Below are 25,520 nucleotides of genomic sequence, written 5' to 3' on the forward strand. Positions count from 1 at the left end.
TATTATTGTTAGTATTCTTTCTAATGTTTGTATGAATAAACTCCAGAGAGAGAGGGTTTTCAATTAAGTCAGACATCACTGGTAGAATAATTAAAAAAGTCTTTAAAATTGAAGCCCAAAAAGAACTATCCCTCCCCAAATATCTCACAACAAAGCACACACTCTTGTAAATCCCAAAAAATTGGGATTGAACGGCCCTCTAGTGAACAAACATAAGCTCAGAACTTTTGGGAAAAAAAAAAAAGAAATCAACACCGATCTTACAAGCTGACAATCCGAATGAAGGTGGTCCAAGTTTAACATGAAGGCCTATTTATGAACGTGTCTTTCACGAGGGCCTATCCATGGTGTTCACAAGACCGGACAGTGTACTGGTTCCCAAAAATACAGAACTTGTCAAGTTTTCGACCAAGCAATGTCGAAAAGCATGGATGTTGTTGCTACCTGCGTCTAAATGTAATTTCCTAAAGTTAATTTGTTGATTTGTGATTATGGCTTTTGAATATTTAAATGTACCCCACAATTATATCAACCCTATTTGCTTTCTTTATACCAATCAGTCACTTTCAAACCTCTCATCTTCCAAGTTGCTGCGTGGAAATCTTCTTAAATACATTTTTAACAAATAAATCAATCAGGTTTAGGTGAAGGCTGAAATCCTCGTTCCTAACCTTCCTAGTCGAAGTCAAAGTTGAAAAATGGTAGTAGACCACAAAACCAACATCAGTAGGAGTTGCGAATTCGATGCTGACTTGGTCTAGGGCATGACATCGTTGCCATATGTGCATTTCCATGCCTCAAATATGACATACAAATAGCCTAATTTGTTCCATAAAACCGTAAAGGGATGTTTGGTGAACAATTGGTAGATCCATAAATTTTATTGACGGAGGTTTTATAGAAAATGTAAAGAGTAAGACTTAAACCTAGGTCCAGAGGGAGTTATAACATAGTTTTACCACTGAGCTAACTTCTGTAATGAATATTATTTCAATTTTTTTTTATACATAATGTAATATAAAGAGCATAAAGTTGAGAGGAAGCTCAAGCCTCCATAGACTATGCTAAATCCGGCCGTCGGTGTTGGTGAGTTGTAATAGGAGGAGTTTATGTTGTAATGTAATCCAAAAAATCTATTTTGCATTGAACATTTTGGATTCGATTTGTAATATCGAACACATTTTGCTTTGACAGTTTTCAATCTAATATTTTCTCATTGTTTTCACGCTTTAAGATCTTATTTTCATTTAATCTTTGATTACTCATGCAATCCAACACTTTTCTAATTTATAGTAATCATGATTACATTCCTAACACTTCTTCAAGAAATGTGTTGGACTCTTTTACTTGATTAGAGACAATATTGGTCAAAATAACATACTTAAAAACTTGTACACTTGTGGACAATACGTAAATGAAGGGTAAAAACATGCAATATATAGCATTTATCAACATCAACTAAATTGTTTAATCATAACTTACCACAATGGAGATTCTTCTTTTTTTATTTTTTAAATATTTTAATTCGTTCCTTTTATGGCATAAAAGCAGGATGGATACCTTAAGAATCAATTATCAGGATTCTATAATTTTAGAACTTTGATGAGTTTTTCTAGCAATACAATATTGTAGGGGTAGCCAATTTTTTCTAAATAAAGTGATGTACAATCGGAATAAAGAACTATAAAAATTTGAATGAGTCTCCATTTAGAGGATGTGAAGATGCCTTAATGAAGCTTCAAGTTTACTCTATAAGGCCAATTAATATATATATATATATATATATATAGAGGTGTGTGTATATATATGCATGTATGTATATGTGTATATATATGTATGTAAACTTTAGTACCGATCAGAAAAATTGTAAAACAACTTTGTTGATTATTATATGGTTACCAAAGCGAATACTGCATTTTTATTTTTTGTGCTTGAAAATTTTTCTTTTTTTCTTTGCTTTAAAACCTAATTTGTTTTTTTTTTTTTTTCATCTTTGTTTGGTTTGAAGAAAGAATTATGGCATATATGATAAATGGGCTAATAGTAAAATTAGCATAATTTAAAACTACTTACAAATATGGTAGAATTTGAATGAAATTCTAAAAGTCTCTCGATATATCACTAGTACAATTTCAATCTAAATCACTAGTACATAATTTTAGCCTAATCATTTTCCATCTAACTACAATTATGGGTCATTAATACAAATCTATTGATATCTAGCATTATGATTAAAGAATATTGTTTGATAGGATTCTAACACTTAATTGACTAACTTATGATATTCCTATCTAAGATAACAAGGAGATATCATATAAACTCTATTATATGATATCACATCTGAAATTTAGTCTATCATCTCTAGATTGTGATGAAATTAAAATTGAGATTATGAAAAATTCAAACATGGAAGAAAACTAGCTTGCTATATATGTTTACAATTTTTTTATAGTTATATTTGCAAATATTTTGTCATCTACTTTTGATACTTTTTAGAAAAAAGAAATAGATAACAAAACATAAAAACTTATAAATAGAAGTAATATTTATAAGCTTAATTTTTAGAAACTAAAAACTAAAAATCAGAAGAGTATCAATCAAGTCCTAAAATGTTAGGATTATATTCATTAGATCTCAAAATATAAAAATTGTCTATGACTTTTGTATTTGTAAAATCCTTAATTTTGAGTTTCATCGAACTTTTAAGTTTTCTAGGCATTGTTTTTGTTTTGAGCAAATAGTGGAACAATAAATTGATGGGAAGTTAAAAAATTGGAGTTTGTGAACTTTAGGGTAAAAAGTTAATAAGGAATAGTAGCATGAATCCCCTCGACGTCTACTCTCCAAACGTGTCCATGAGTTTAGCATATGACATATTTAATTTAATTTTTTTTTTTTTTTGAAATTCATGATACCATGACCAATGACATATAATTTAATCAATTGAATTGTGTTTTTGTTTGTTAAAATTTATTGTCTAATTAGCACAAAACTAGAAGTAATCTAGTTTAGATACCCAATTCATTTTGTAGTACAACAAATTACGTGGATTCCAAACCTCTAAGTTAAAGAAAAAGATACTAATTACTACTAAGCAAATTTAATATCCTAAAAATATTAGAAAAAAGCAACAAATATGGAAGATGAAAAAATCTAACATTTAATCTAAAGATGGATAGTACAAGCATTTATAGAGGTGATGTGGGGAAGTTAGATTTATGTGTTATTGAATGTTGTTGAATTAATTAAGAATAAGAAGTTTGGAGTTGGTATGTATATGAGTAAAATGGGGAGTGGATAGAATGGCATGCTTCATTCTTATTTGGCAATCAAAATTCCACTCTCCATTGCAACGCCACAAGCTTTTCACGCGCCAACTTGTGTGCGCACGTGCCATATCACACACACACACACATTAACCCAACTTCCTTTCTTATGTCTTCAATCTTTTCTGTTCTGTTAAATGCAACAAATTTTACCTTACCTTTTCCATTATTATAAACTTTATTTTCATTCATACTTTTAACTCTTTTTATATTATCCTCATATTATATTTTATATTCTTAAATATAGTAAAATTATTCTAAATATTTGCTTCTATAATCAAATATCAAATCTATTATGATATATCTCACATATAGATTATCTAATTTTATTATATTTTTAAATAATCTTTTTAACATTTTTTTCTAAAAAATATTTTATGGATATTTGTAAAAAAGAGATTATATATATATATATATTAATAGATATTTAAAATCAACGTTGAATTCTTCGATTTATAGATGTATTTTTAAGTATATCAACATGTCCATCGATATTTCATAAAAATATAAAAAAGTAATTTTGGATTCTATTAAAGATAAGATTTCTATTATTGTCTATCAATATAACCGATAAAAACGTATCAATATATTTTAGAGAATGTTTCCAAAAATAAAAAAAAAATTGACAAACTATACACGAACAAAATCATTAAAAGATAAAAAAAAATTATATTTAATTTTTGTGGGAAGTATAAATATTTTATGATAGGTTGTAGTATTTGTGATTTTTCATATATTTTGCTTTTAAAGGGTAGAACTAATATTAGGGTTTCATTTGTTTTGGAAATATTAACAACATGTCTTTTCCTATTTAATTTTGTAATGACAATGTCTGTCAAGTATTCCAGCGTGGACACACATGTGGCATTTGTTTGCATATTTTATTTTTCTCTCTTCTTCTTCCTCACTTCTTTAAATTTATCGTTTATTCGCTTCTTTCCCTTTCACTCTAAAACTTTTGGTATCAGCTACTTTTTGTTCTTCACCACAATTCAAAATATATGATTTCATTTGTCTCTATTGATTGATACTGAGTCGGGCAAGATTTTGGGGTTTGAAGATGCATTTTGCGGCATGGAAAAGTGGCTTTAAAGAACTGAGGCCTTTGATTCACTTGTTATTGCCTTTATGTGTTCATTGGATTGCTGAAGAAATGACTGTTTCTGTTCTTGTTGATGTTATTACTAATGCTCTTTGTCCTCAAAACCCCACTTGCCCTCAAGCTATTTACTTCAATGGAACTGAGCAAACGGTAGCCTCTTCTTCTTTTTTTTAATCTGTTTAGATACTTACGCTGTTGAATTTTCTCTGTTTCTGCTTTCTGTGTTCATGATTCGGATTATTTTAGTTTCTTTTCTGTTTCAATTTGGAAATATGCGGATTTCTGATACTTTTTAAAAATTTGTTTTGAGTGATTATTTTGGTAATATTCAATTATAAACTGTTTGTCACTTTTTCCCTTTTCTTTTTTTACTAATCACGCGGGAGTTTTGTTTTTAAGGGTTGATTTGAAATGATTTTTCAAGTTCTTAATAATAATTTTTACCGTAAAGTGCTGGTCAATTTTTTCTTTTATGTATTTTGAGCATACCGTCAACTAATTGTACAAAACAGCTGTCTTATTTTTAGGTCGATTTGAAATGACTTTTTACTTCAAATCCAAAGATACATCATCGTTTCCATCGTTGCTTTAGGCCAAACTAAGCGAACCAACCATTTGCTTCACACAAAAGTTGAAAAGTATGTTCTTAAGTAACACTGCATGCATCTCCCGCTTCTTTTTTTCCTCAAAGTTTTGATGGTAGTTTTATTTAATTTCGATAAAAATTTGGTTTTTCATTTTTAGTTTTTGAAAATTAAGTCTATAAATATTTTTCCATCTTTAAATTTCTTGTTTTGTTATAAAAATTCTTTCACCGTGTTTTCAAAGTTGATGAACAAGTTCTCATAACTAAAAAATTATTTTTATTTTCAGAATTTGAATAAGAATTTAACTAAAACATGTAACCCATTTTAGAAAACCAAGATGCTCTAATATGGGTTTTCCTTTTTTGTTTTTGATTTTTGACTGCATGCTTAGCCACCTCTATCTCCTTCCCAGTTTTCATGAGAACAAAAAAGTTCATTACATTCACGTTATCACTGTTTAGGAATGATCAAGATCACTCAACCAGGTTGTTGCTTTTGCACTCTTAGAATGAACCCACAAATATTTCATTCAATAACAAAGAACCTAATACATTTTATAGCCAGCGTTTCTCCATCTTTTGTAGTGAAAACTTTAATTACAGTGGTAATGAATGAATAAATTTATATTAGCAATACCATTCCGTTGGTATGGCCACGCTTAAATTCTGTTTTATCCCTTTCTTTGCTTATCTACAAGACTTAGAAAGTAAAATAACTGAGGTTAGAAAATAATGTTTTTAGCACTCTTTTGAATTGCAGATCGTTGGAATTTTCAAAATGGTAGTTCTTCCGCTGCTTGGTCAGCTTGCGGACGAGTATGGTCGAAAACCTTTGCTCCTACTAACAGTATCGACAAGCATATTTCCTTTTGGTATGTTTCTAATTTCTGTTTCTTATCTGAAAAACAAATGCATTATTTATTTATTCCTTTCCAAATTTTGAAGTTCGGTTCATGCATTTTTGTCTCAGCATTACTTGTTTGGGATCAATCCAAGGGCTATATATATGCTTACTATGTGCTTCGTACAATATCAAAGATTCTGAGTCAAGGCAGCATATTCTTCATTTCTGTTGCATATGCCGTAAGGATTGTTTTCTATCGTAATTATTATTGTAATTTTCTTTCGGCGTTGTTTAATGGCGTTCTCAATTTTCGTTTTATGTTGGATAAAGAATACAATAATGTCAACTTAAGAATGCCTCGAAACTTATGATGCTTTGCTCATCTACTTCAGGTTGGAGTTTATCCAGTTCCACTCTTTTTGTACTAAAAGAAATACAATAACTTGAATCTCTCTCTTTATCAGCAATTTCTTCACTCAATGCTGATGCCCCCTTGCAAGACTACTTTTGAATTTTAAAGAAATTTGAGAAACAAAAACAGAAGTTTGGGAAATGATTCTTAAAATTTACAAAGAGAAAAGACTTGTAGTAGACAAGCTCAAATTTTAGAAACAAACCATAACAAAATCTGTTTGCAATGCCATGAGTCTTGACATTAACTTCAAGTTTTGGTAGGAAAATATACAGATCAAGCGGTCTTTTAAAGCTTTTCCATCTTATAGGCGGATATTGTACAAGAAAGTAGGAGAGCTGCAGTATTTGGTTGGATCACTGGCCTTTGTTCTGCTTCCCATGTTGTTGGAAATTTGCTAGCACGGTTTCTTCCCGAAAAGTACATTTTTGTGGTACTAACTGCACCTCCGTAGCATCATAGATTTAGCTCTCATAGTTTCATTTTCCACTTATCACATCAAGAATTCACTTTTCTGTTTCAGGTCTCAATCGTTCTGTTGATGTTTTGTCCCATCTACATGTACTTCTTCCTGCACGAGACAGTAAAACCAATCCCGAAGAATGATGGAGAACCCAATTGGTTATCAAAGACGGTCAATGTTCTCAACAGACGATTCAGAACTATGAGAGATGCAACCGAAATAGTTATCGACAAGTACTTTCTTTCTAGCTTATGTCATATTTGTTTCTCTGTCACGTTTGCAAAGTTTCAATAGTCTATTTTCTATTCAAAGTTCCTTTATGTCCATTGTTGAAGAGCTCCATTCTGTTTTGCAGTCCGACACTTCGGAGCATAACTTATGTTTCTTTCTTTCTGAAGTTGGGAATGACAGGCATCACTAGCGTCCTAATGGTAAGTTTTGATCAAGTAAAATTTTATTATCCTTAAAAAATATGAAGTTCATTCAATTGCACAAGTGGAACGCATAGCAATTGAATTGGACTTTAATCTTTAACTAATAATTTAAAAGTTCTGCAGTTCTATTTGTCTAACCTCTCTCTCTGGGGCTCCCCCTATCTGGCTCCCTCGTCAGTAAAACGTGGAACGCATAGCAATTGAATTGGACTTTAATCTTTAGCTAATAATTTAAAAGTTCTGCAGTTCTATTTGAAGGCAGTTTTTGGGTTTGATAAAAACCAAAACTCAGAAATCTTGATGCTTGTCGGAATAGGCTCGATTTTCACTCAGGTAAACTCCTATCCAACAAGAACTGAAAAAGAAGACCCTCTGTAATATACTCTATCAAATTCAATTACTCGTAGAACAAACTAGTACACAACAAATACAAATACAGCACCGGTTTCTGATTCTCCATAGATTTCTTCTCCGCCATTGACGAAAATTGTCACCCTCATATCAGTTTATTGGTCAAATTTGGTTTCAGATGTTGGTACTACCACTTCTAAATCCACTGATTGGGGAGGAAGCTATATTATGCTTGGCAATACTTGCATCAGTAGCTTATGTGAGTCATTTCATCTTGCATTTTTAACCTTTTATCTGTTAAATTTCTCCTGTTACTTCATCCTCAAGAAAATAAAGCAAAAAGAGAGATTGAGAAGCTTCTGAAGAAAAATAATACGGTCCATCCTAAAGTTTCTTGTTTTGTTTTGGCTGTACAGGCATTGTTCTATGGCTTGGCATGGGCAGCTTGGGTATGCACCATATTCTATATGAACTTTAGAACTCGAACAAATTACTTAGAACTTTGCTCTACTAAAAAATGTGATCTTATTTAGTCTTTGCAATTGGTAATAAATGTTTTTGCCCTCTATCAGGTTGCGTACTTGGCTGCTTCATTTAAAGTCATATATGTCTTAGCAAGACCTGCAGTAAGTATCAACAAAAAGGAAATGAACTCTTTTAATCATTTTAATTCTAATAACATGAATTGACTTATATGCTCATTCCTATTGTCATACAGATTTATGCAATTGTCTCCAAAGCTTCAAGCTCCAGCAATCAGGTTGGAATAGTTGTTCATTTTATTTCCACATCTGAATACCTTATCGTATAAGAAATGAACTTTCTGTTTTTGGTTCTGTTTCTTATTTTCTATTATTTCAGAAACATAAGTATTTGATAGTTTCTATTTCTTTTCTCAAAAAAAAAAAAAAAAAAAAAAAAAACTATTTCTTGTTTGTTTACAAATGTTTCCATAATTTTGTTGATTTTGGAGACAACAAAACCCAATTTGGTAAACATTTGGCTTTCTTTTTTTTATAATCAGTCCTACAAACACCCATCCACCTCTAACTCTCTTGCTTTGCTATCTACATTCTACTCTTGTATAAAACTAGGCCAAAATTTGAAAACTAAAAAAAAATAGTTTATAGAAACTTATTTTTGTTTTTGGAATTTGGCTGGCAATCAAACTCTTTTACTTTAAGTTTACGAAAACTATCGTAAAAATTGAGTGAAAATAAACTTAATTTTAAAAAACAAGAAACTAAATGGTTACTAAACGGATCCAATTTACATGGTTGTTTTTTCTTTTCCAATTTTTAACAGAAGACCATTGAAGATTTCCCCATTTCCCCTCTCTCTGTAAAACTTCATCCAGAGAACAAGAAACAATAAGTGATAATCAAACATATGTTTGTTTTTGTTTTTGTTTTCTTTTTCTGTAGTAAGAAAGTAAAAAAAAACAAAGAAATCAGAAACGTTATTCTTTCTTGATAAAGAGGAAACAGAATGAAAAACAAGAAACAAAACATTGTCAAAAGGCCCTATTCTTAATATACTTCCATCGTTGAGGTTTTGGCAACTGGGGTTGATTGTTTTAACTGTCAACTTATTGATGGCAGGGGAAGGCCCAAGGATTTGTTGCTGGTGTGGAGTCAATAGCAAGTTTATTATCACCACTTGTGATGAGTCCCCTAACCTGTGAGTTTCTTTCATTCATTGCTTCTCTTCTTACTGTTTGTTCATTGTTGGAATTGGAGCAGATCTTTTAACTATATTTGGTTATTGATCTTTTTTTCCTGTTTTGATATTTCACAGCGTGGTTCATTTCAAGTGATGCCCCTTTTGATTGTAAAGGCTTTAGCATTGTTTGTGCCTCCCTATTCTTGGTAAAGCACTTCTGATCTCTATCTCTCTCCTTGGCGCATGTTAAGATAACTTGATTAACCCAATCTAACCCTGCCATAAGGGTTTGGGTTATTCAAGTTAACTTTATTAACCCAAGCTAACCATACTGTTAGGGTTCGGGTTGTATATTTGTCTGAGTTGCGTTAGTTCATTTAGATAGATCTCTCTAAACTTAAAAAATGTCCATAAATGTTAAACACTCACATTTTTATGATTTATTAGATACTTTTTAGGATTGTTGAACTTATTAGACATGAATGCCCACAAAATTGAAAGGTAGGATTGCCACTGGGTACAAAATTCAGTCTAAACTTAAAGTTGGAATCTATTAGATTAAATTGTTACTTGATAATAACAAGTCCAAAATAATAATAATAATAATGATTAGATAGTGTGTTATAAACTTGTTAACTGGGATGAAGTTCCATTGGTGAGTATTTTAAGTATTGAGTTAGATTTGGCCATAGAACTACTTCTATTTTAGTCCTTAAACTTTAAAAGAAATTTTTTAGTTCTTGTCTTTATTTTGTTCTTCACTGATTATAAACATGGTTTTAAATATGTGTACTAGCATGTCAATATGAGCTTGATTTATATGCTAGAGATGAACCTTTGATAAATGAACATTAAATGATAAAGTCATATGACAATGATTTAAATGATTATTTTTTTCGAAGTTCGGAACTAAAATAGGCATTTTGAAAATTTAGGAACAAAAAATAAGCAAACTTGAAGGTTCAACAACCAATACAGACATTGCATGTTAGAAGCCAATACAAAACAAACTCGAAAACTTTAATGTTTAAAATGATATTTGAACTTGAAATTAATTTACGCTGAATCAAACCAAATCAACCCGACCGTTTTATGGTAGTGAGTGATGTGAGTTTTGTGTTGCACAGGTGATTTCTTTATGGCATGGCTGTTGCCTACTGAAGGCTAGAGGACATGAAAGCAAAGAGGTTGATCCCGAGGAACCACTTTTGATTGATGCTTAAATGTTGAATGACATTGGTTAAATTGCAAATTTAGTCCATTCGAAGAAAGTTAGAATTTAGTCTTGTTAACTCTAAATATTAGAATTTAGTTCTTATGGTTCGATAAAATCTTTATAAATGGTCCATATGGTTCGATAAAATACTCATAGATATTTTCTACCATATAGACTCTTTATAAAAAATTTATTAGACCGAGACTAAATTCTAATTATCGAGACTAAATCTTAACTTTTTGTATATCATATAGACTAAATTTACCATTTAACCAATAGTATATAAGCCATGGAGAGAACTTTTGTCTTGTATATTAATTCTTCTGTAAATAATACAATGCCCTCAAATTAAAATTGAGTATGATAAAGACTATATTTTAATAACGGTATAATGAACTTGGAATTTATATGATCTATTCCTTTTATCTGAAATTATCCTACGTGAGAAAATGTTGAAAATATTTTTAACTTTTGTTCTGTTATATTTGTAAATAAATTGATAAAGAGTCATTTGATGAACTTACAACGAGTAAAAATTCAAGGAAAGGAAAAAAATTGGACTAATAGAAAATGTTTAGAATCAAGAAGCTTTGAGCTGTCGTGAACTCTTAGGTCTCTACAGTGTAAAATGTAAGGAGTTAATAAGTTAACTTTTTATAGTAAAGAAATCTACACAATGTGTGAAATTAATTTTTATTTTTCTTTTACTTAAACAATGGTCATAATGGTCATGTCAAATTTGTTTTTAAGGCTAAATAGTCAAAATTTTATCTTGGTACATTAAAAAAATGAATTGAAATCTTTCATTAAAAAGGTGAACAGACATGTACATAGGAATGCAACCAAACATTTGAAAAATCAAATTAATCCAATAATTTGGTTTGATTTTTAGTATAAAATCGAACATTTTAGTTTGTATAAGAGAAAACCAAAAAATATTATTTCACATCCGGTTTTTATTAGAGAACAAATTAAAACTACACCGAATTTACGATATATACCTTATAAAAACTCTCTATCAGGTATATTTTACTTTTTTAATTAATAAAGAACATGTATGCTCTTGAGAAAGAAAAACAAAAATGTCAAATATATATATATAAAGAAAATGACTCAAATTTTAATTAGAGTGAAATTAAGAATAAAATTTTAGGGGAAAAAAATGCTAAAAATCCAAATAAAGGTTTTGTTCTATAATAGATATTGATTTGGAGTTTAGTTTTGGGGTGAGTGGGGATATAACATTGGACCTTAAATTAATTAAGGATATAGCAAAAATTTTAAAAATTTGCAAATATGGCAAATTTTAACAACAAAGACGAAAATGCCCCTGAATACGATTTCAAGCAAACTTCTTCAGTTTTCCTTCCATTTTCTACTTTCTTCGTACTTGATTTGGTTTTCCGGTGCCAGTATTGGTGCCTTCTGCTGCGCTACGTTCTCCACTTCATCTTACAGACTTATTTGTTTTGCGTTATTCACTTCGCTACGTTCTCCACTCTACCTGTACAATCGTAAGTTATTTGCTTTTTGTTTGAAATAGTAAGTTATTTTCATAAGGTATCTTTGTTTTCGTTTGGTCGTAACCTATTTGAAGAAGATTTTCTTCTTTTTCTATTTGTTTGAAATTGATTCCTTCATTTTCTGTTTGGTTTATGCTATGCTTTTCAGTTTGTGTTTCTATCACTGATTGACAGATTTAGAGGATGTTTAACTTGTTTATGTTGGAATGTTTAACATGCTGATCTGTTTTAGGTTTGTGTGTTAGTGTATAGGGTTAGGGTCATCAGTGATATATTTGTATCACTGATAGTTTTGAGGGATGTTTAGTTTGTTTGCATTGGGATGTTAGTAGATAATTTAGTTTAATGTATATTTTTATGTGATGTTGTTTATGTTCTATTAGTGATATGTTTCTATCAGCTTGAATGATGTTTTACTTGTTTGTGTTGGATTGTTATTATATGTTTGTATCACTGATAGATTTGGGGGATGTTTAGTTATTGGGTTATATTATGGAAAGCGAACCAAATGAAAAAGGTGCAAAAAAAAGCCTCAACACATGAGCTTCATCAAGCAAAAAGAAGATTAAAAAAGAAAAGTTATTCCATTATATATATTGTTTTGTTTAGTTAGTATGTTGCATATTTGTAACAGTTATTTTGTTCTAAATAGGGAAAACAAGTAATTATCCCAAAGAAATGTGGAAGTCAACCTTGAGAATCACTGTATACTGCAATCTACAAACTTCTGACCATATTATTGAAAGTTTATCACCTAGTTGTCTAGACTTGTTTAAAGAAGGACCATTTTGTTGTTTTATGATAGACTTAATGTATATATGTATAAACTCTAATTCAATATTATTTTTTCAAGTTGTTCAAGAAAAGGTAAAAGTGAAAATTATGGAAATAGCGAAGAATATTGAAAATGTTAGGCCGAAGAGACAACCTAAACCATCAAAGAAAGTGTTGGAAAATGTGAAAGAGCAAAAGAAAGAAAAAGATCAAAAGAATGCAAGAGGTAAGAAGAATGATTCTCCAAAACCAACAAGGCATTCTCCTAGAATAAGGATCTTGCACTAAGTTTTTATTTGCAAATCTCTCAATTATAAGTAGATGAATATTGTAGCGCAGTAGTTTTGTTGATATTTGTGATAAAGTTTACATTGTTTTGATGTACAAATCTCTCAATATTGAGTAGATAGATATTGTAATGCATTAGTTTTGTGGATTTTTGTGACAGAGCTCACATTGCACCTTCATATGCAGTTAGTTGATTTTACCATATTAATGAAGAAAAATGTTGGATTACAAGTTGAAACATTACAAGTTTTTTTTGTTTCTATTTGCGTTGAGATTAGTATTTATTAAACCATTCCTTTCATCAATTATCCCTTCTAGTTCCTTCAATTGTATATTGGTTTCTATCACTGATAGAAACTATTGGTGATAACTACACAATAAAGTCTATCATTGATAGAAACTATTTGTGATAGACTTTAGAGTGGATTACTTTATATTACTACTTTACAATAAAGTCACTTTTACTTTTATAGTCTTGAGAAAAAGGTAGATTATTATTGAAAGGTTTGAGTCAAACAAATAGAAAGTGTTTACTACACACACAAAATAAACGTTCTATATGCTCAAGTTAAAAGATTATTATAAAAAATATAATGTCACGTCATTGCGGTAAAAATGGTGGAAATCTGCAATTTCTACAATTGTGACCAGCACGATGATAATGGCTGCATCTTGAGTGACTTTTCTTCTTGCCAATTGATAGTATTTTTTGTTTTCGTGGTCGTCCTACTCGACGCTTGAAAGTTGGAGGTAGTATGTTCATGTCAATCCCAATAGACTTCCAATTAGCATGGTTTCCAACCAGACGAACTAATCCAGTATCATCCCACTGTCCACTATGAAACACTCTATTGAAAGCTTAGTCATAATTCCAAATTAGTTATCATTGATATTACATAATTCCAAAAAACAGTTATCATTCTAATATTACATCGAAACATTGATAGAAAACAAAGTGTCTATTAGTGATACACTACGATACAAGTCTATCACTCTCATTAATAGACATGTAATTCTACAAAGAAGATGAAATCATATCATCAATGTTTAAAATTAATAATAAAAGGAACATGTAATTCTTTTAACCTAAAAACATGAAATCAACAAAAAAAAAAAAATTCTACGAACATTCAAACTGGATAATTATTAAAATTAGAGTAAACAACTAAAAACAAAGATTGCAAAGATTCAAACGGAAAAACTAAAATAAGAGGAAGAAAGATCAAATCTAAAATCTCTAAAAAAAATATTTGATCACATACCAGATGATTTATAGAAGAAGGTGTTGGAAAAAATCAGAGAAAGAGAGAAACAATACTAAAGAGGTGAAAATGGAAAAGGAGAAAATCCGTCGATTTCCTTTTTAAAAGGAGAGCAATATTGAAATATATTTTTTAAAAATAAAAAATTTGCTATATTTACAAATTATTTAATAAATTGACATATACTTGGTTATACATTATAAAATCATTGACCTTCAAATCGAACTTATTATCATCTATACGTGCACACACATATTAATGGAGGAGGATGAACAAAATGTGAACATGTTTTGTTTTTGCAAATTATGTTTTGTTTTTGCAAATTATTTTAGTAGTGAACATGTTTTGTAGATTTATGAATGATTTTTTTTTTTTTTTGGCAAAACATGGAGATTACTTATGAAGTTGATAACAATTTGCAAATTAACCTATCGATTCCACTTTCATAACTCAAACTCAAGTCGGTACCCCAAAAGGACCAACATCTTAGAGTCCCAATTACCGGTGAGGTGTTTGCTTGATTGCCACCATTGAAGCGTGTTCCAATGGAGCTACTCTCTCCCTCACCCACAACGAATTTCTCATTCCACTCCCTCAAACCCCATTTCCGATCCTCCGCCATTAACACCCATTTCCCTCTACCTTTAAGTAAAACGAAAAAATTCCTACTTTCTTCTTCTTATCTGTACTCCACTGTTCCTCTTCGCTGTTCTGTTGCAGTTAATTTAGCTTCAACATCCACTCCTTCTACTTCTTCTCTCTGGTCTCCGACTTTCGGCGAAAACCGCCACTGGAGGGTCCTCATGGAGAGACCCCCATCAGGGCTCAATTCAAAACCACAAGTCATTGATTACTACGTCAAGGCCTTGGAAAGAGTTTTGGGCAGGTTGGTGTTCCTCGTGTTTTACTGTTTGATTGTACTGCATCGTTTTTCTTTTTCTCACTGTTTTTTTTTTTTTTTTTAATTTTTTTTAATTTTATCATTGGGATTATATGATTAGTGAGAAGGATGCCCAGATGTGTATTTATGATGCTTCCTGGGATACACACTTTGGATTTTGTTGTGACATTGATGAACAAGCTTCCATTGAGCTTGCAAGTAAGTAAAATGAATGTTAGCTCGTTTGTCTATGGGTATTGGCGTTTGAAAACAGTACTTAAAAGTGAAAAGTACTCTTAAGCATCTTCAAAGATGAATTAGTTATTAGTTCTCCTCCTAGAATCACCTTAGTGCATTTTAGTGTTTTAAGAATTTTGAAGGCCTTTTTTTTCTATTTTCTAACCACACTAGGGAAGTTTTGGAGAGTGATTTTCAAAGTGTTTTTAGTGGGCTATAGAAACACTTTTCACCTTTTTAAAGTGTTATAAACCTACCCTTTTGATAGATTCATCGATTTTTTTATTGGTTAAAACTGATCATCTTCCATACTTTCACTTACAAAAATAAAAATTTCACCAGGCATTGCAATTTTTGTTGATTTTCATAAGAGCATCTGTTACAGGAGTACCTGGGGTTATATCTGTTGAGCCTGACCCGAACCTCAGTTCCATAGAGAAGGATAATGGTTCTTCAACTCCTCCATTGAATCTGAAATCATATTCGCAAAATGGCAGTAGGGTCTTGTTCCCTTTGGGGAATACCAAGCATTGGCTTGTTCGAATAGACAAGCCAGGTATTGGGGTGGTTACCAAGGCACAAATGGTTGATTATTATGTTGAGATACTGACCAAAGTTCTGGGGAAGTAAGTGTACTATTGAATGTAACGAAAGTAGTTGCTTCCATTTCGTTTATGATATTTTCATTGTCCCTCAAGAATGGTTATGTTAATTGTCTGTAGTGACAAGGATGCCCAAATGTGTATATATCACGTTTCCTGGCAGTCTAGCTTTGGTTTTTGTTGTGAATTGGATGAGGAATGTGCACGAGAACTAGCCGGTAATCTCCAGTTTCCTATGACACTTTTGCACTTTATTCTGTGAGTGATAGTTCTATGTTGTTTGATGCTAATTCTCTCAAGATGCAGGTGTTCCTGGTGTTTTATCTGTTCAGCTAGATGCAAACTTTGAGGCAGAGAATAAGGATTATGGAGGTTAAATCTTTTAACATTGAGTAAATCTTTCAATTCCAATTCTTAGTTGTGGTTTCATTGCTTGAGATAAACAACTGTTTTTGCCCATTCTTTTCTAACTTAAAGGATTCTAGTCCCTTTTTGCTTTTGTTGATCCTACCTTACTTGGTGATTTTTCCTATATTTCAAAATTTTACCTTTCGGACTGTGTAGTGCTGGCTTCTTAGATGGATGGTCGAAATTGTTAGATTTGATTATTGAGTAGATATCGCTTATCCTTTTGTTGGACTGATGAAAATTAACCAAAAGACAAAGATTATTAGGATAAATTGTTGGTATATATTTTGAGAGAAAATACTTGCAGGAATTTAGTTCTTTTGTCCTGAAGCATAAGCTAAAATAAGATCTTATAATAAAGAAGAATGTGGGCAAAAAAGGTTGGCCTACAATTGCAAATTTCATTTTGGTGATCTCAGCCTTCTTTTTTGGCTAATTGCCATTTTTTAATATATATATATATTAGAAACCTTTTTAGCTGTAATGGGGCAATGAAGTTATCTGAAATAACTATCACTTTTTATTTGGTTTGTTGTTGATAGTAGCTAAGCAAACAGGGAACTTGTGTTATATTTACATGTTAATTCTTAATCAAGTTATTCATACTGTGTGATTGTAATGGTAAATGCTACAGGGTATTTGCTAGAATTGTAATTTGATTTATTTGTAACTATTAACTCAATTATTTCCATTAATTTCTTTGAATTAATTACCTGCATTTTTCAGGTAATATTGCCAAGAATCCTTTGGATCTACCAGATTCTTCAGGAACACATCAAACAACTCCTGTGAAAACAAAGAAACTATTTATAACTGGTATTGGCAATTCAAAACATGCTAGATTATAAGATTTTTACATTCACTTCTATGAGCACTGTCACTGATATTATTCCACATTTCAGGTGTAGTTTTTGAATATGAACGCCTTAGTGAGCCAAAATATCATTGTTCTGTTTAATGTTCTTAAAAAATGAACGCAAAGGCTCTTCAGTAGCTTCATCATGACATGAGAAGGAGGTGGGGGCTGGGATGTCTTATAAAAGGATTTTATTCAGTGTGAGCCAAATGGCAACATGGACATAAAGGATATTGTTAGGAACTAAGGTATTATGAGCTACCTTTGTCCCATATTGGTTAGAATGGGATGAGCATTATGGTACTTAAGCAGTTGTCTCTCCCACCTCAATAGTTGGTTTTTTCTAGTGTGGTTTTCCAAGGTGTTTAAGTACCTAATTGATATTTGGCCCCTTTCTTAAGGGAAAAAACTAGAGAATGTTTTATCCATTGACATGTCTTTTGAAAAAAATCCTTTTAAATGGAAACACACGCTTTGGGTGGAAGCAATGATTGAAAACTTCTCCTAAAATCCTTTAACTATTATCTTTTTAAATGTTTAGAATTTTCAGAATCTTTTGATTTTAACCGCTCTGGATTGATTTAGTGGTGGTCAATAAAGCCAATGTAAACATGCATAAGTTAGTGGGAATGAGTTCAAAACATAGCAGTCACGTACCTAAAATTTGATTCGTACAAGTTTCTTTGACAACTAAATGTAGTAGGGTTAAAAAATTGCTCGTAAGAATAGTCGAGATCACTTTTGATCTATGGTTTTGTTTTGTTATTGGAGAAAAAATATGTTCGGGCACAAAATTGAAAACCATAACATGTTCATCTTCTCAATTTCTTGAAACTCCTATTTGACACTGCTTATTGCTTTCAAAACGAGACAGGACTTTCATTTTATACATCAGAGAAAACCTTACGTGCTGCATTTGAAGGCTTTGGCGAGCTGGTTGAAGGTATGTTGCATTGATCATGTGATTTTAAACTCTAACAAGTTCTCATGAGACAAAATCATGGTGTTGTTGATTACTTTTCTAAACAGTTAAGATCATAATGGACAAAATCTCCAAAAGGTCCAAGGGCTATGCATTTATAGAGTATACAACAGAGGAGGCTGCCAGTGCTGCCCTCAAAGAAATGAATGGCAAGGTGAATAAACATGAGTTCTATCTCTCCCTCTCCCCTTGTTGCTTTCTTATCTGCCATATATATTCTCTGTGTTTGATGCAGATCATCAATGGCTGGATGATAGTTGTCGATGTTGCTAAGCCTAGTCCTCGTAGATACGGTGGAAACCGCTCCCGACCCTAGGTAAAAGAAGGCACGTAAAATTTTGAGTAGTCAGTTAGAAACTTAGAATTTACTAGTTTAGCTCAAAGTGTTTGAGCCTTGAGACTAGGGAGCTACTCATTCAGCTCAGTGCCAATTTGAGGCAAGAGAAGAATTACAATTAAAAATGCACACACACATATATATAAAAGAATTAGGAAGACTAAAACTTACTACATCTTCCTTAAAATATTGTCAAATTACTTATTTTTGCCACATCAACATTAAACACAATAAAAAATTCATGTTAAATTTGTGTTAAGTGATTGGCATTTAAATTTTCTCAACCAACAAAAAAAAAAAAAAAAGACATTATATAAATGTAAGTCAGAGGAAAAAAATAATTGTTTTAGATCACAGATATATTTAAAATATTTATAAATATAGCAAATATTTACGGTATTGATAAAAACTAATAGATAATGATATTTCTGTTATATTTATAAATATTTTGATTTTTAAAAATTAAAATAGTTAGTACTAAATTGCTTTGGATTCAATTTTATTTTTATCAAATATTTTTTATAAAAAGAATTATAATACGAAGGTGAGGGTGAAATATGTAGTCTTTTTTTTTTTTTTTTAATAATCCTAAAGGAAACCATTGAAAAAAAATTATAATTAGAAATTAGAATCTTTGAGATGTAGATTCTTTTATTATCAACCTCTTTTGCTTTCAACTTTTTTAAACAATGATTTAAATCCAATATATATATATATATATATTTTTATTATTTAAAATCTACATTTAAATTTAGTGTCTAAAACCAATATTTTATTATCCCTTTTCTTTTCTAAATTCAAGTGGACAAACACAATCTGTCGATATTTCTATCTTCTCATACAAATAGGAATCGTTATATAATATTTTTACGAAGATAACTAATATTTAAACCCAACATTAAATCAAATGTTATTCATATCCAAAAAGATTTATTTCCTATTCTTTATCTACATATATCTGCCCTTTCCTGTATGTATGTATGTATGTATATATATATATATATATATATATATATATGTATTTGTAGGTTGTTTTACTCTCATTCAGCAAATCAAGTTAGCCTTATTTTAGAGTTAAACTCTCAAATGACATCAAACTCGAGTTTTCTTCAACTTTAATTGTTTAGTCATCATGATGGCGACACAACGGTAGCATACTCCCATACCTTTTGAGTTTGAATTTTTCAATCCTTTTAAAATTTGTTTTCTATTCTTCGTGTACTCTAAAAATTTGACTATGGCAACCCATTTCAATGTGTTATTTTTTTAGAAAATACACATGATTTTATGAGTTATTAACATTATAAAGTAATTAAAACTTGTTTGGAAGCTAAACACTTAAAACAGCACCCTTTTAAAATAGTAAATTTGTTGTTTTCTTTATTTTTAGGTTTTATTTTCAAAAGTTTAACTTTGAGCATTTTAATTCTACCACCAAACACAAACTTTGAATTTTATATTTGAATTCAAAGTTTTAAATTAGAACTAGTGTTTCTTTTTAATACAAAAAAAAAAAAAAAAAGATAGAAATTTGTTTTTGTTTTCAGTGAATTTTTGAATCACGGATCAAAACATTAAAATTAGATTAAAGGTTCTATAAATTGATTAGACATTTAAGGAAATTATATAGAAAAACAAAATTTAAAATATGTGAACCGAATTTATAATTTAATTTTAAAAGAAAATATCTTTAATGTCTTTGTGACGCTTTTAGATAACTTCTCGTAGATAGAATTTGTTAGCAATGCTCACGAGACATCATTGCTTTTTTTTTTTTTCTTTCTTTCTAAAATTTAATTTAACTTCTCTCTCTCTCTCTCTCTGTTTTTGATTTGCTATGTTACAAAACATTACTTCATTGGACTAAAAGGTCTAAATTCACTGTATGGAAAATAAATTTTTTATTTACTATTTCTTATTATTATTCTATTGAAATTAAAATTTTAATTTACCTATAAAATCTATCCGATTTAAAAATTTAATAGGTGTTAGATAATAATTTTGGTTTTAGTTTTAAAAATTAGTATTAGAAGACTCTAAAAAATTTGATTTAATCCAACCTAAACTGTTTAACCTATCAAATATTACATGGGTTAGAGGTTTTTTTTTTTTAAATTTCTTTTCCTTCCTAAAGTGTTATGTATTAGTATTCCTGTTTTTAGTTTGGGATATGGAATTTCAACCACGTAAATGCATACACGTCACGTGTATTAATTATTATTTTCCAAAAATACTCATGCCAGCTGGCACTTAATTTACGTAGCCACGTCGGGACCTAATTTAGTAATTTGGCTTTACCAAAATATCAAACCCTTTCTTTCCCTCTCCTAAAAATTTGCAAAAGAAAAATTAAAAAAAAAAAAAAAAAAAAAACCCTAGAAGCTGAATCATCGAAAACGCCCCAATGTTCCCTAAAGTTTTCTTCTCCCTTATAGGGTGAATCCGAGCGTTGATTCTCTCCATCCAACGGTTCCCGTTAGTCGGCGACCGCCTTTTTCCCCAGTGGTTTTTATCATAAACCCTAGCCGTCTTCTCTCTGTCAGTTTGCATGAAGCTCTCTCACTCTCACCGATTATTCATCATCCTTTCGGATCTAATCTTTGAAATTCCTTTTTGGGTCTTCCTTCTTTGTTTTTCTCCGCTTCTTTTCCGGGGTTTTCCCTAGCCTATGTAAATGGATCTCTGATATTTCTGTATATTTTAAAACTTCTTTTTTCTCTCTCTCTCTCTTTTTATAGGATTTGAATCTAGATTATTGTAGAGATAGTGTGTGATTCTGTGAGATTTTTTGTATTTTCTTCTTGATGTTGCATGTTTCTTTGTTTGTTTCCGATTTTTGATTTTTAATTTTCCCCCCTCTTCATAATCTTTGGCGCCAAGTCTCCATTTTGAGTTCGATTGTATTTTGAAAATTCTGAGTCATCGTGTTTACAGACACTGATTTCGACAAGATGGGTGGTTGTTAAACACTGGCGAGTTTGTTTTTTTACGGCCGCCGGTTCTGAGTCAATTCGAAGAAGAAACAGAGGGTTGATTGTTGGGTGGTTGGTGCTGTTGATTTTTTATAGCCGTACGGCAATGCCGTCTGGGATGAGAAGGACAAGAGTGTTTGGTTTGGTAAAGGGAATTGATGGAGCTAGAGTTTTGAGGTCTGGAAGACGGCTTTGGCCTGAATCGGGTGAAGTGAAGCTTAAGAAGTCTAAAGATGCTAGTGATTGGTACCCTATTATTGACGGCAGAGGAAATGGGGGTGGAAGTGGCCATGGTAGGCTCCATGGGAAATGGACTCAAGTTCGAAATGTCAAGCCAAAGAGGGTTGTCGTTGTTAACATTCGTGAGGATGATGATGCATGTGTTGTAAAAGTTCCTGAACCAGTGAAGGTCTTGCCTAGGATTGGTAACGATGTCAAGTCTAGTGATGTGGATAGAATGTTTGGGAAAGTTTACTCAAGGAAGAGGAAGAGGGGTCGTTTGGAAGATGGGGAGGTTTTTGATGAAATGGAGAGTGATAATGTTCTGTCAGGGGATAGGATGTTCGGACTCCGGTTCATTCGAAGACAGAGGTCGAGGAAGTCTGATGTTGAGCATTGGGAGTCTACTGCAGGTGGCCGTTCTACTAATCTGCATTTCCATAGGCAGAGTATTCCGCACCCACGTGATTGTGCTCTTACAATTTTTGCCGGGAGCAGTGTCGATGGTGGCTGTTTTTCAGATTTTATACTCACGGTTCTTAGACATTTGAAGAGTCCTAGCCTTAGTGTGGCCAAGTTTTCTGCATTTTTGTTATCTAATCCGATCAATGGAGTTTTCGCTCTTAAAGGAATGCGTTTCTTGCAGGTATTGGACTGTACCTTCTTAATTCTAGCTGTATGTTCATATGTTTCCTAATAAAATTTTGAGCTTCAATATAATTGGGTACTGTGATGAAAATTTATGAAATGGGTATATAGATTTTGTTGGGTATATAGATCTTGTTGGTTGTTTCTTGATCTAAATAAATACTGTTGATTTTATGTCTGGAACATTTTTATTACTGTTAGAGAAGGTCTTTCATTATTTTGAACTTAACCTGTCCTTCAGGGCTATCCTCCAACTGGAAGTTGTGGCATGTGTGCGATTTTTGGGGCCAGGCAATCCATTCCAATGTTTCATTTGGATTTTTCCGCTGTTCCTCTCCCTTTTATGTTTTTGTATTCCGAGATGTTTCTTAGAGTGACTTGGATTCAGGCTCGTCTTGTATATAATAACAACCAGTTAGATGTAGATGTAAGTAGTGATAGTGAAGAAGAAAGTGTTGAAGAGCTACGTGCTTCCAGTCCTCCTGTAAGTTCTTTGGAACGTAAACCCATGGCCTTTTCATTTGATCGTCCTAAAACCCGATCTGTCTCACATCCATCTGTTAGATCTACAAGGTTAGGTACTCGGACCATGCAATACAGAAATGGTTTCAGCTCTCGTGGTATACGGAAAAGGAGAAGTTCACTGAGAATTAGGAGACCAAGGAGCCATTCTCTTGCTGCTACGCAAAAAAGTATTGGCTCTTTGGCAGTCGATGATGTGAAACTTGGTGTATCTTTTCCTTCTGGAGCATCTTGCAACAGGCACAAGAGCCCAGATGTGAGAGATTCTGTGAGAGATTCCGCTGGGCGCATCAAAGAAGCGAGTTCTACTGTGTTGGGATCAGCAATGGATGTTGACTCGTCATGCTGCAATGCAAATATATTGATAGTGGAAGCTGATAAATGTTTGAGAGAAGAGGGAGCCAATATCGTGTTAGAGTTCTCTGCATCGTGTGAATGGCTTCTAGTAGTGAAGAAAGATGGTTCAACTAGATACACCCACAAAGCCGAAAGAGTCATGAAGCCCTCTTCTTGCAATCGTTTTACACATGCAATATTGTGGTCAGTAGATAACGGTTGGAAGCTAGAGTTTCCTAATCGAAGGGATTGGTTTATTTTCAAGGACTTGTACAAGGAGTGTTCTGATCGCAATATACCATGTTCGATCGCTAAAGCTATTCCTGTCCCAAGAGTGTCCGAAGTTCCAGATTATGTTGATAGTAGCGGTGCTTCTTTCCAAAGATCAGATACATACATCTCTGTAAATGACGATGAGGTATGTAGAGCGATGACAAAAAGTACAGCGAACTACGATATGGACTCTGAAGATGAGGGATGGCTGGTCGAGTTTAATAATGGGCTTATTGCAACAGACAAGCACGAAGAATGTGTCTCAGAGGATAATTTTGAGTTGACGGTTGATGCTTTTGAGAAGGGATTTTACTGCAATCCTGATGCCTTCTCTGACGAGAAAGCACCTGCTGATATATGCACACCTCTTGGTAGTCATTCGATCGTAGAGTCTTTATATACTTATTGGACAAAGAAACGGAAACAAAGAAAGTCATCTTTGATAAGGGTTTTCCAGGTAACCTTTTTCTCACGCTGCTTTAACTTCTAAGATTTGTATGTGAATTGAGTCTCTGAAATTTCTGTACATTACCCAATTTAAGACTATTTTTTCTTTTAAGTTGTCAATCTGTTTTGAGTGTTTACGAGGGTTGAATACCCTTTTAAGCTTTGACTTGGTTTGTTGAGGAGATTTGGATGAACTTTCATTCCCAGGCTTATCAATCAAAAAGGAAACCTCCCCTGGTCCCTAAACCTATGATGCGGAGAAAAAGATCACTCAAAAGGCAGCCTAGCCAATCCGGGAGTTGTAGAACTCCCCAACCAAGTATTTTGGAAGGTAAAATTCTTGCACAACCATCGTTTTGATATCTGTTTTGAAAATTGTGGTTGTTTTGTGTAGCTAAATTCTAAAAATGAACTAAATGTTAGAAACTATTTTTTATTCCTTGGACCATGGTTTGTGTTTTGATAACAATGAAAAGTCAAATAAAATAAAGGTTCAAAATCTTATTTTGTTCTATTTTCTACTTCAAACTTATAGAAATATTTGGCCCCGGATTTTCAAAAGGTGCTCTCTTTTGGTCCCTTGTATTTCGTATTTAGATTTTGTTAACTCTTGAGCAAAATGTAGTTTTAATAACTGGGTTCCTAAAGTCGTTAGTTATGCTTTAAAATCCGCAATTTTGATTCTGAAATAGGTGGCAAAACAAATTTCTATTGAACTCAAAAGTCAATCTTTCACTCTATTTTGGTCGGTCACTGTGTGGACTTGCTGGTTGGTTGCTGGCACATTGTACTTCATTTTCACCTTGGTCAACACATCTAGAGCCTAAAAATAGAAGTTCCTTCAGATTTAACAAATTCTTGACTAAAATTGTGACTAAAATGAGATTATATATTTTAGACGAAACTTTAATCTCTTGATCTTTTTATCAACTTTTGCCATACTCAGTAGTAATGAGGTTAAGGGGCTCGGCCAATCTAACGAATTTGTTTGAAACCTGTTTCTAAAGCTCGAAAAGTCTCTTATTCAATCTGTCACATTTTCTAAATCGAAAGGTCATCGTGCAGCCATACATTGGAGACGAGATGCTGTGGAGGACCAGAATGCTGTGCAGAAGTATGAAGAATCGAAGGCAGCAGCAGAGAAATGCATCGAAAACGCTGTTAATAAGCGGCAAAGAGCACAATTGCTGTTGGAGAATGCAGATTTGGCCGTATACAAAGCCATGTCAGCACTCAGAATTGCGGAAGCAATTGAAGCATCAGACTCTGCTGGTGCTGCTGCTACTGCTGCTTGTTTTCTCGAATGAAATTTTACCTTCGAGAAGTGCCACATTCAATTTTTCATCCAAATCCATGGCTTCTGCTTTTTCCTTTTAATTAAATATTGTATAGTATTTCATTAATGTGTACATTCCTATTTTGTATGATTAGTTGAATCTTTATCACCCCATTATGTAGAATGAGATGTCCTGATTTTTCCCAGGTCAAAAATATACCCAACTTTGTGTACTTTCTATATCCTATATGATAATGATGAATTACGCTTCTCTCTATATCT

The 25,520-nt window shown here is 32.1% G+C and overlaps 3 protein-coding genes across 4 annotated transcripts; all 3 read left to right on the forward strand.

Moving 5' to 3' along the window:
• The first annotated feature begins 4,253 nt into the window (after positions 1-4,253).
• Positions 4,254-10,821, forward strand: LOC103496503 (uncharacterized). The gene is made up of 14 exons (XM_008458370.3): positions 4,254-4,578; positions 5,775-5,886; positions 5,985-6,097; positions 6,581-6,703; positions 6,794-6,966; positions 7,089-7,164; positions 7,414-7,500; positions 7,697-7,777; positions 7,935-7,967; positions 8,091-8,144; positions 8,237-8,278; positions 9,120-9,198; positions 9,316-9,386; positions 10,308-10,821. The coding sequence occupies exons 1-14, from the start codon at positions 4,387-4,389 to the stop codon at positions 10,401-10,403; spliced, it is 1,332 nt and encodes a 443-aa protein (XP_008456592.2). The 5' UTR covers positions 4,254-4,386; the 3' UTR covers positions 10,404-10,821.
• Positions 10,822-14,623: 3,802 nt separating this feature from the next.
• Positions 14,624-18,804, forward strand: LOC103496502 (organelle RRM domain-containing protein 1, chloroplastic). The gene is made up of 9 exons (XM_008458369.3): positions 14,624-15,129; positions 15,245-15,342; positions 15,746-15,986; positions 16,083-16,180; positions 16,269-16,334; positions 17,097-17,186; positions 18,101-18,169; positions 18,256-18,362; positions 18,444-18,804. Exons 1-9 carry the CDS (start codon positions 14,789-14,791, stop codon positions 18,522-18,524), a joined length of 1,191 nt encoding a protein of 396 aa, XP_008456591.1. The 5' UTR covers positions 14,624-14,788; the 3' UTR covers positions 18,525-18,804.
• A 2,090-nt stretch (positions 18,805-20,894) lies between these two features.
• On the forward strand, positions 20,895-25,515 carry LOC103496500 (uncharacterized). 2 transcript variants are annotated; one of them, XM_008458367.3, is made up of 4 exons: positions 20,895-22,382; positions 22,626-23,972; positions 24,170-24,293; positions 25,016-25,515. In XM_008458367.3, the coding sequence occupies exons 1-4, from the start codon at positions 21,624-21,626 to the stop codon at positions 25,267-25,269; spliced, it is 2,484 nt and encodes an 827-aa protein (XP_008456589.2). In that variant the 5' UTR covers positions 20,895-21,623; the 3' UTR covers positions 25,270-25,515. The 2 variants fall into 2 exon arrangements, with proteins under 2 accessions (XP_008456589.2, XP_008456590.2); XM_008458368.3 differs by having other exon boundaries at positions 25,028-25,515.
• Positions 25,516-25,520: the final 5 nt, after the last annotated feature.

The sequence above is a fragment of the Cucumis melo genome, chromosome 3 (genome assembly GCF_025177605.1).
Source record: "Cucumis melo cultivar AY chromosome 3, USDA_Cmelo_AY_1.0, whole genome shotgun sequence".
NCBI lineage: Eukaryota > Viridiplantae > Streptophyta > Magnoliopsida > Cucurbitales > Cucurbitaceae > Cucumis > Cucumis melo.